General features: G+C 40.5%; 1 protein-coding gene across 1 annotated transcript in view; it reads right to left on the bottom strand.

Annotated features, from left to right (window-relative positions):
* The window catches only part of cpne7 (copine VII), a 28173-nt gene extending 22478 nt beyond the window's left edge, over positions 1-5695 (bottom strand). Inside the window, exons 1-3 of the mRNA XM_070908960.1 lie at positions 5522-5695; positions 767-949; positions 387-461 (exon numbers count right to left, since the gene is read on the bottom strand). Coding sequence (XP_070765061.1) covers positions 387-461; positions 767-949; positions 5522-5695 — 432 coding nt within the window. The remainder of the gene's footprint in view (positions 1-386; positions 462-766; positions 950-5521) is intronic.
* Positions 5696-12257: the final 6562 nt, after the last annotated feature.

Genomic DNA, 12257 nt, shown 5'->3' with positions numbered 1-12257 from the left:
AAAAAGCCCAGCGATGTAAAGCAGCAACATGAAGCCATTCTGTAAGCGGCGTCTTCAACTTTGTCTTAAAAAAGTATTTGAAAATAGTAAAAGATAAGAGCTACAGGAGGTTAGCTGATTGTTTTCCAATCAAATCAGGCTGGTAAAGAAAACCCAAGAATACATCCAGATATATACAGTATAACAAACAGAATGTAAGTCAATTTTGGTGCCTGAGAGTCAGTATATGTGGGACTGGAAAAAAAGAAATCTTACTGCTACTACCCATCAATTTGCCATGCATTATGTCGCTCACCTCTCACTGGCCTTCAGCTACTAACTTCCACTTTCAGACAATTTCATTCACCAGAGCAGTAAGGTCATAAGCACCAAGTAAGAAACCATACCGTGATGGTGGATTTGCCGGCATATTTCCCATACTTCAGCAACAAAGGCTTCACCATCTTCTTTTGGGCCACGATCTGCAAAGAGCAAGATAAACACAACATTGGCCTTGAGCTCTTAGCAGTAAAGAGCAGTGTACAGGGATCTGAGTCATCACCAACAGCGATAAGTATCCACTGCTTACTCTGCCACTCAACGTAGCAAATATACAGCATCAGGCACATTTACAACCAACCTCACAGACAAAGGGAGCCTTTTACGGCAGACAAATCACAGTTTTTTGTGCACGAAGCCTTAATTCCTAGCCTACCATACATTGGTGTATTTAGGAAAGTTAATACAAGTCAACGAAATGGATTCGTAGACAGTAACATCTGCTTACCTGGCCAAGAGTGCACTCCACCCCACCCAGGAAGTCATCATCGCGGGTCCCGATGCTGTGAGTGCCATGGATGTCATAGACTTCAAATCGCAGCTTCTGAACCTCCTCAAAGTAGTAGTCCCATGAGAAAACCTTGGCAAAGACCGGGTGCAAGTTGCTCTTGATCACTTCTGTCCTGTCCAGCTGAGAGGGAACACACTGAATTAGATTTTGAACGTTCACACGCTTTAATCTAATATGTTTAAACATTGTAATATATCTTATTTTAATCCACAATACGTGTGATTAAAGCAATGTGAGACCTTATGGGAATTAAGCCTTTCTTTGACAAAGTGATAGCATGTTAACAGAATGTGACCCCCACAATTTCACAGCAAGATCTCACAAAATAGGTTTGGAAAATATAACTTACAATACATTCGTCTTCACACTCATTTTGGGGAACACCAGCGTATATAGAAGGGCAAAAGTTATTACGTTCCGTCAAAAGGATGATATGAGAGGAGATTGGAGGGCTCGGACATTTAATCTCGGCATACAGAAAACATCCATGCTTGTCTTTCACTGCCTGACAAGGAAAAGCTGAGCTCTCTGAGGGCCCATCCGCTCATGATGTAGGATTTAGCTCTTACACAGCTCTATGAACATTTCTATGCTGCCCAATTTGTCACAAGGACAAACCATAATTCAACATGATGTTACATTTAAGTTTACAGAGGTTATTTTTTGTCATTAAATAATTACCAAAAAAAGAGTAAATGCATGCAATACATTAATTTTCATGATATACAGTACTGTTTCGGGACTCAAACCTCAATCTATGAAGCACACAGTATCTATTATACGCCACAGAACAGATCTCTTGACATTAAAGACTGGCTTTAGACCTACAGAAGGTTTTACATCTGAAAAAAGTACTTTTGAGGTCTTCCTAAACAATATCTTGGATATAATTGTGTCTGTCACAGTGTCCAAAGTCATTTCATCATTGTGAGTGGAGCAGGTCCAGACTTGGTGTCATGATGATTCAGAAATTGGTGACATTGCTCTCATGTCTCTGTCTTCTCGCTTTGGTGGTGATGGTCTTTTTCAGAAGAAAAAACTGAACTGAAACTGAGCTGGACAGTTTTAGGAAAAACACAGTATTTCAAATAAGAATTATGATGCCTACCACACACAGACACACACACACACACACACACACACACATTAAGCATTACTTTATTAACATAACAAAAAGCGCTTTAGTAAAGGCGTCAGTATGGTCCAGATGAAGTTCTTGTTGGATGGTCAAACAGCGTCTGAAACCCCCTCAACCTTTCCATCGAAACTTTCCGAAACTGATAAATTGACATTCACACCCACTTTATGCCGTGATTGGCCGACTGTGGGGAGGTGAGAAAGTCTAACGCTGACTTTTTCATTCTTTACGTAACTATTTCTGTCGCTTTTCATACCTTAAAACAAGTGCAACATTATGAATACCTTCCAGGAGAGACTGTCTCAAGATGTCTGTCATTATCCCCATTTTAAAATGATTATTGCATCTCCCCCTGTCTATGGCGGCAAGCTTTTCACCCAGCCTTCAATTGTGTTCCGATGTGCTCAGACGACACATCATACAAACAAGTTCATTTTGAGCATATCACCGCCTTATGGAGTCGCTTCACCAGAGCCGCTTGAACAGTATCAATGCTTCTTGGCATAGATTCTACAAGTCTCTGATCGGGAGGGATGATGCATTCTTCCAAAAGATATTCCCTCATTTGGTAATTTTGAAGATGGTGGTGGAGAGCGCTGTCTAACACTGTCCAAAATCTCCCATCTGTATTTAGTTGGGTTGAGATCTGGCGGCTGTGGAGGCCATAAAACACGATTTATAACATGTTCATGCTCATCATACCCCTCATTCCCTTTTATCGTCCTGAAAGAGACCACTCCCATCAGGATAGAGATGAATAAAAGTGATGACTCAGAATGTACTGATTTGCAGTGACACCTCCATCTAATGGGACAAGTGGACCAAAACCATGCCAGGAAACCTGTATGGAAGCATCTTCTACTTTCATTTATTTAGGTTTTTCCCTTATTTGTAACCCGTCTTTAATTGCATTATAATACCTAAGATTTCACAGTCCTTCTTTATTGTATTTCTATTGTTTCACACTGTTGTCAGTTTGCACTCTTAATTTATTATCAATTGTATTCTCCTTTGCCTTATTACCAATTTGCAATTAAATTTGCTAGTCAGTAAATGGTAACTTCTGGGTTGAAAATAACCAGACCTTTTAGTTCAGGATGAATAATCCTCTCTAGTTAACATCTGCCTCATTCTTTCAGGTTTATAATATGCAAGCCATAATAATAATAACACGATGACAAATGCATTGGATGGTTGATAGCAGGGATTGCTGTACTGTTTCCTCTGGCAAACATCACAAAGAAAGAACAGAGAGGTCTTGGCTTCCTCAGCCTCATTCATCCCCACTTCTCTTTATTGTCTTTTCTTGCCTTCTCCTCCTCTCGTTGTGCCATCTGGATGGACAGATTTGGGATGAGTCTGATGAGTCTGTTTGTTGATGAAAGCTAATCAGAGCTACGGAGGATAGGTTGTGCCGAAGTCTGTGACGCCTGTTTGTTGTTGGTGTGGGGCCAGACCTATAGAGAGATCCCTGACGTGGAAAATTATGGCTTTCTCTAATCAGTTCTGCCAGGTAGGTAGAGCATTATCTTTGTAGCTCAATCACAACAAGCCCCTGTAGCTTAGGTTTGACATCAACAGAAAGATCAGGGTTTCAATAGAGCAATAGAGTCCAGCTTACACAAAAAGAAGAGAAGTCTACTGTAAGAGAAAACGTCAAGTCATCTGCTGCCTCTGAGTTTGTCCTTGGAAGAGATCAGGTGGTGAAATAAGGTAATAATGAAGTAAACGCAGTTCAACAAATAGCGGTTGCAAGTCAGCAGGGCCATACAGTATGAGCTCAGAAAAGAGGGCGGCGGTGATGTGAGTGGGCTCAGCCTCTTACTCAGTTGTTGACGTAAGTAAACAATTTGCACAAGCAATGGTGCCTCCCAGTACTGAGGGATTTGACAGCCGGAGGATTGGACAACTTGTGTACACTGTCATGACTGTCAGGACTGTCAGATAGATAGATACATAGTGGTGGAAGAAGTTGAGATCTTTTACTTAAGTAAAAGTAGCAACATTACACTATAAAATGCTTCATTACAAGTAACTGTCAGTTTTTTCTTAAGTAAAGGTACATGAGCTTTAGCAACAAGTATCAAGCAAGTAAAACTTCTCATTAGGCCACAGAATGGCCCCTGTCACAGTGTTAGAACCAGACTAAAATACTGTACAATACAAATACAAATAAAAATACAATAACAGTATATTAGTCTATATACTCATTTGTTATATGAATAGAGAAGATAGATAGATAGATAGATAGATAGATAGATAGATAGATAGATAGATAGATAGATAGATAGATAGATAGATAGATAGATAGATAGATGCTTCAGTTAGTGGAGCTAAAAATAGCCACTCTTATTTGCTACACTGAACCTAGGTCAGTCATCGTACGTAAGAAAATCCTTACAACCAAGAAAAATCCATAACTGTGTGCTCAATACCGTCTGCCGAGTGTTTTTATCATCACTGCCACAAAATGTTGAGGTTCCACATTCATTCAGCCCAAACACTACAGCAAGCGTCTTCAACAAATGGCTCCCATGTGACAGGAAGCTGGCAGAGATACAGTTAATTAATATCTCCCATTTCCCTGAAAAGAGAGCTTGTTGTTGGAAGAAAGGTTGCAGGAAAGAAATTGTATATAATTAGATATCCTCTGCCATGTTTTAACACATCCTCTAGTTAATGGAGGCTTGTGTTTTGGCTTTCCCTCATGAACTAAATGACTTAATTAACAGGGAAATGAGAGACCTGCTGCCCACACTCCAAATCAGCTTGGGACCAATCCAAGAAAGTAAACATTTTCAGCTGTAACACAACACATAACAATGCATATGCATATAATGCTGTTTGTCCATGCATGTAGACCAGCAGAATATATATATATATGTATATATATATACATATATATATATAAACACATACATACATATTGCTGTACAATCTGAATCCTACAGAGCAGGCAGTACAATATGTTGTAAATTGTTGAATTGTGGAGACAGACAATGTTCACTCTTCCTCTGCATTTTGTACGCCACATTTGACATTTTTAATTCTGAATCAGACAGCTGCCATGTGAGCCACAACCTTTTTTGAAAGCGAGAAAAAACAGCTGCAAGTTCACCAAACCATTAACAGATTTATCTCCCTGCTTGATCTTGTATGACAGCACAGGTTTTGGGGATAACTGAAAATTCATCCCAGTGTATAAAGTGTCACACATCACCGCTGTTTAATCTTAAAATCTTTGGATGATGGAGGGAGGAATGGCCACCTGTGCTTTCCCTCTGTGTAACCATTAAGAAAACATGTTGCTCAGATCACCTTGGGGTGCTGTAATTTCAATAATTGGAACTCTTATGTGTGTGTGATTCAAGGCACGATACTTTACACATGATACAATAATGTGGTTCAGATAGGAAGATTAATAAAACATGGAGGATTCATTTTTAAAAGCTACATGCTGAGAAGATATCAGCCTCACACTTTTTTTCCCCAAAAGGTCCAACTATGCATTTTGTTAGATTGAAGGGGAAAAAAGGAGGGGGGGGGGGGCTCACCTCTGTCCACTGTCCGTTGGTCTGTACCATGAGTATGACACAGGGGTCTGACTTATTCAGCGTGTCTCGGTCCAGCAGAGCTTTGCAAGAAACACGCAGCTCTACTTTGGAGACGCAGGTAGCAGGACCGCTGAGGCTGGTCGCAGGGGAGGTGGCCTCCTGAACATCATTCATCCTGGCTCAGGGAAAGAGGAGCTGCCAACCAGCGAAGCAGTAAGATGTGAGGCTGTTGGTAGCTCCGAGGGGATGGGCAAATGCAGTAGTGGGTTGAGGGATCTCAATAAAGACGTGGCACGCTCACAGGAGACAGGCTCTTTTGACTTGGTGCAGATGTCACATAAAAAAAGAACAGAGATTCCTGTTGAGTCCCAGGGGACCAAACCAAACACAAGCTGTTATCACTCCCTGTCTAGGCTAGCCCCTTGTGAGGAATATCATCTCACCTCAGTAATGACAGGACATGAAGGTGGAGGGGTTGGGCTTTTAGGAGTCTAGATCAAATCCCTGGAAAGATTCATTTAAGACGGTCAAATCTGGTGCATCCTCTTTTTAAATGCTCTTAATTCCAGTATGAAAAAGAAAGAGGGGGTCACACACACAAGGCTATCTTCAAAACTATAGACTAAAACATATACTTGATATTGTTATTTTCTGCATACTGCCTTACCACTGTCTTTATCCTGTTTCCAGTGCTAAACATGAGATACCAAACAGTTTTATGAGAGAAAAATGGGTATTTTCCCCTCATTCAACAATGGGTAAACAAGTGAAAGTGGCTGATAAAAGCAGGAATCCAGCAGACACATGGCTGAGTGTCTTTACTGTCCAGAGGATACTAAGGAAAGGGACTGTTTGTTTAAGCTCCTATGTGGCAAGCATCCGCCCTGCTGAAGTGTCCTTGAGCAAAGGGTTTCTGACCCCTGCTTAACTGTTTTAAAAGGGGAAGAAAGTATGAGTTTCTCTACCTGCCTCATTTACTCTGAGTGTCACATTCTTAGGAGACAAATGAACAAGTGCACGGCACTGTTTGGCTTTCAGCACCAGGGACAGCGCCCGTGGTTTCTGTTTGCCAGCTGTGAGTCTGGAAACCAGATGTTACCCAAAAGCATCAATCTGAAACTTCAGAACAATCAGAACAGCTCGAAATACAATCAGACTCGGGAGCTATAAAATACGACCCGAGCGAAAGTTCTAATGTAAAAAATAAAGCCCTCTTGTTAAAGCAACACGTCCTTAAAGAGCGAAAGGCTGCCGATTCAATCCAACAACTTGAATGAAGGCGATACAGGAAACGCTCGCAAATGGTCTGTTGATAATAATAATAATAATCATAATAAATCAAGTTCGCTGCAAATCTAATCCTTGAAAAAGCCAACAGCAGTTACCGTAAAATGAGAATGGCTAAAAATGGCTTTAGTTCTCCTAATCGTCGCACTAAACGTGAACAGGCTACTTTGATAACATCGTGTGTCATTGACTGCTCTTACTCACTTCCAATAAGACCATTTATACAGCTGATCCAAAAAAACAACAACACAAAAACAGGCAAACGCTCCTAAACAAACACAATAAACTCTGCAGACGATCAAGTTAAAAACTCACTTCCTACCTGTCGTTCTTCTGTACTCTTTAACACACTTGTTTAATCCTCTCCCATAACACACTGCCCGATGCTTTTTTTCCCCTCCCCGCCGCAACTCATTGGTTAGACTGGTGAGGAGGGAGTAGGCTGGGCTCGCGGAGAAAGGGGAGTGGACAGAGTCCAGCTGCTGATGTAGGGATGGGGTTTTCGCTCGTTCAATTAAAAAAAAACTCGAGCCTTGAAGACAGGACACGAGACTACGGTGATGCCTTACAGGGGCTTTTAATGATTGTGAGTGTCAGTCAGGCAGCATGAGAGCCTGACATACGTATGGCCATGTTTTTTGTGTGATTTGCTGACATTCAGTGATGAACTTGTGATCCACACACAATGCAATGAAATACATTCAAATCTAAGGGTAAGACATGCAATATCACACCCTCTCCCTTTAGTTGAAGTTAATCTCCTTGCACCAATAATCCTCCAAAGGCTCAATAGAGGGGGTTTAATATATATTTAGACTCTTATATCAATCAGATGTTTCTCCAGCTCCAGCCTACTGTAATTACAGTGACACTGTTAACATCCTGCATTAGCATTATGATCATGTTCTACATGTTCTACATAGAGTAGGTAAGCATTTGACACTACACAGATGTTCCAGCTGTCGCATCAACTGCTCCTGTTAAACACTCCTCAGATCAAGAACAATTTCCTTGACATTTACTGGATCTTCGTTTGACAACGAGCTCACAATCTCAAATAAGATGCGTGGGCTCAAATTAATCCACCATTGCACATGTGAACATTAAGAGGTGGAATCAGATGCTTAGATGATGATCCTCTAGTTTGTCAATCTGTCGTCAGAAAAGAAGGCACATCATGCCTAAATCAGCCGGTCCTGGCTGTCTTTGTCTCACCTCAGCAAAAAAGATGCCGAGGACGCATGTGAGACATTTCACAGCAAAACAACAGGAACATAAAAGGACGGATCTTCCTGCAGCAGCACATCACATCCACATCTCCATGTGGGAGCTCCAGACAGCTGAGGACCTGTGACTCTCTGCTCTCTTACCTTTATTAAACATGCACGCACATACACCCACATGTGTACTGTGAATGCACGCACACATGCACATACTTAAGTCTAATGTCACTCACATTGAACTGTTTCATCAGTGTAGATTTTGAATCATTTGACAGCAATGTATGTTACGTAACGTATTGTTTCTACACTGAACGTTTATGCTTCAACCTTTTCACGGTCCACCCACAAATGTATTATTTTCATGAATGTATTTCCAGACATTGCATAACATTTATAGATTTTTAGATTGCACTGACAAAACAGCAGCTCTCTGCAGAGTTTCTGCTAAACACAAGCGAAGGCCGTGAAAGACAAAGCAGCTGGAAAACAAAATAGACAAAATTACTTGGGAAATTTGGGTTCATCAAAATACAGCTTAAACAGAAAATAAAAGCTTTGGTTTGACTGTTTAAAAGCACTATGTGTGGTTGGCAGTACATTATAGCACTTTATGATAAAACAAATGTGTAGGCTTCAGTTATTTTAACATTTTATTCCTGAAGGCTTTGAAATTTCATGATTCTGAAGTGTCCTTCAGACAGAAAGGACTTTTTTATTTGAGCTTTGCAGCATTACAACTTTGTCTTTGATTTCAAGAGGACATGGCTGACTCTTTGAGAGTTGAGCCACTTAGACGTTTTCAGCTGCTAAAATGATGTGTGCAGCAGACAGGCAGGTCAATCAAATTATTCCAACTGCACAAAACATAAAACATTTGGCTTTTTAATTATCTACTCTGTTAGGCTGATAACCGTTCGTCTTACACACCAAAGACCACACACATCTCCCTTACAGGTTGATATCATTAGTGAAATTCTTTAAACAAAAGTCACCACATATCCATGCCTGTGGATCTGCACACACTGTGTTTAACATGGAAACTCGCTGCTGTCTGACACGACCATCACCTAAAGTCAGATCTCTGATGCAATTTTCACTACCCCCCAACTGCCTCTTCTTCCTTGGGTATTCAGAGTCAGTAGGAAGCGTCTGCTTTGGGGCACACACCTGAGCCCTGTTACGCCACAGCTCCAAACAACGGCCATCTGCTGCTGCTGCTGCTGCTGCTGCTGCTGTGTTGGTTCAGCACCTCTCAGGACATTCCCTGCATTCACACATGGATAACCTATTCAGCCCCCCTCTCCTGCTGCTTCTCCCCAGTCACATTCACTGCTCTCCTTGGTGCTGCTGACCACATTGCGCGTACAATAACCCATTTAGGAAGATCTCTTATGGCCTGAGGCGCTCACATTTTCAAACTAGCGCCGGTGTGTTTGTGTAACATTATCCGCAGCTTTCCACCAGCAGCTCCCTTGAGTAGAGGTATTTTTGCACATAGGTGGGTTTTTAGTAATTTTCCAACACACTATTGATTCTAAAGTCTTTCTCATTGGTGATGGTAGCTGTAGCATCCCTGTTAATGGTGATCAATCACCGAGCTTGTGTTTCAGCAGGCTCTGCTTCAAGTAACAGCTCATTGAATAGAAACATTATCTCCATGAGTCGCCTCTGTGGTCATCATATTTGCCTTACTGACCTACAAATACTGTGGTCAAAAAACATATCAGTTCCCTGTTACAGTGTAAACATGATACACAGAACACATCATAAGGGTGAAGGTGACACTGCAGGATACAAGCACACATGCAACCTCATTGATGTCAGTTGGATAGTATTAGCAGTCCATGTAGGAAATGTGATTATTGCAGCAAAAGGAGCAAAGAAACTGCTGAGAACCCCCTCAAAAAAGTACAGGTAATCCCAGAGTATGCGAAATGTGCATGTTATTACATTTACAGATCAGGTGAGCAACTGTGAAACATTAGTTGTTCACTCTGTGCACAGAAATAAGGAAATCAAATATTAGGTAAATATTCATTTGAATACTGGTAACTACGAACTGTAACCAGAGCAGGTATTTGGCATATTTATCTTCTAAAAGAGCATCTGAGGTAGTGAGTTAATTGGTTACTTGATTAATCATTTAGTCTATCAGAAGATAGTGTAAAAGTCATGTCACAACTTCCCAAAGCCAAAGGTGTCAAAATGATAATTTTGTCCGACCAACAGTGCAAAACCCCAAAATATTCAATTTACAACCATATATCAAAAAGAGAAAGGCAGCAAATCATCATATTTGAGAAGCAATAACCAGAGAGTGTTAAAGACTTGATGATGCTCAAATTTGTTGCCGATTCCTTTTCTGTCAATAATCGATTACATGACTAATCGTTTCAGCTCTGGGTCAGTCCTCTAATCCTTTCCTCATCCTGTTTCTGAGAGAACTCAAGAATTAAAATCACATCTTGCATCACAGGAGATACTGATTTGGATACTATTTGGTATTCCTTTAAGAGGTAGTTTATAATAGAACAAATTAAATTAACTGACGAATAACGAAATGTGGTGTTCAGTGTCCAAATGATTTTGTACTGAGTTACCTGGGGGGCCATTTTCAACACTGGTAACACATTTAGGAAAGGTGGTTTGAGGTCATGGTTCTCAAAATCCGTCGTGTCCTGTTACATTTGAGTTTTAGTAAATGGATTATTTTGCAGTTCCTTATCTTAAAGATAAATAAAACCATCCACTTGATTTCCCATTTCAGCAATATCAATCACCCCTGGTCCAAAATGACTTGCCTGTCCACTCACTTCCATTAACTGAATTATTAATTTGCATTCAGACGGTTGGAACACAGAGAGGCACTAAAGGAGACAGACAAGGACATGTAGTCTCACCTCATCCTGATTTTTTCCGTCTGTATATGTTTACATGCTCAACTTGGACATTTTCTAAAGGTGATGACTCATGCAATCTTAACTTTTTATTTATTCATTTCACCTTAACAGAACAACCCAACACATACAAATAGTTTTGAAATGTCCAGTCTCTGTTGTCATGGCAATGTTTCATATTAGCAGTCTGCTTTGGCTCTTGTATGGCAGCACATAACCTTCTGTGTGAAAATTAAACTCAAACTTTGACCCCCTCGCAGAAGCTAAGCATTAAATTGTCCCACCAGAGTGAGATTTTTTTCTTGCTTTCGACATCTCCTGACCTTCCTCTGCCTCGGGGGTCCTCACTGACCTGCACTCCTGCCTGTACATCAACATGCTATAGGTAACATACAGGTCTTTTAAAGCTATAATCTCTTCAACTGGTTAAGACTTTACTGGTGTCTGGTGACCTGCCTGTAAAAAAATTATTAACTGGATAAGTTTTATTTTAAATGTATGAGTTTCTGTCATGTGCTGTCTTCTACTAACTGCTGAGTTACTGACATAATTAATGAGGTAATAGGCTGTTAATTATATGCCAATTTCAAAGCCATGCCAGGTTAATAACCTGCTTTCAAAAATGGATTTACAATTTCTCAAAGTCAACAAACTCTATTCTGAAACGCTTTGTATGGCTCCATGAATGAGCCACATTTTGTGCCTCTAGTGCCACCTACTGCTGTAATTATGAGCCTAATAGAGACCATGAATCCTACTTTCAGGTTCATAGTTCAGGCTTGCACACATTTATAATCAGATAAATATGTAAGTACGGTGAGTGGGGAAAAAACCTCGGTTCTTTTTCTTTTGTACTATCAACGGCTCTGATTTCAATTCAAAGCTGTGAGGGATCAGAAGTATTTCAGACGTTACTGAAACGTCTGCAAAAGATTTGATCTACAGTATCTTCGCCTTTTTCACAGGAGACACTGACGTCAAAGAGGGAAAAGCACAGGTGTTCATAATAAAATTGATGATGGCTGGACTCCATTGATCCGCTTCAGCATCGTGCATGTGTCACAACTTACTGGGACACCTGTATAAAGGGGCCATTGGTGTTGCATTAGTAACACCTGTGCTTCACCTACATTGACTCAAAATGTCTGCCGTGAAAAAGATCTGACTTTATAGCTATCAGGATTTTCTTTTGAATAGGTAATGAACTTTGATGAAGTTTTAATCTTGATGTTTTTATCTTCCCCTGGTCCCAAAGCAACAATGTTACAGTTGAAATAAACTTTTAGATTCCAAATCCTGTTTTCATGTTCTTGCTTCTGACCACAGGTA

Source organism: Enoplosus armatus, chromosome 1, assembly GCF_043641665.1.
Source record: "Enoplosus armatus isolate fEnoArm2 chromosome 1, fEnoArm2.hap1, whole genome shotgun sequence".
Taxonomy (NCBI): Eukaryota; Metazoa; Chordata; class Actinopteri; order Centrarchiformes; family Enoplosidae; genus Enoplosus; species Enoplosus armatus.
This window is presented reverse-complemented; position numbering and strand designations above follow the sequence as displayed.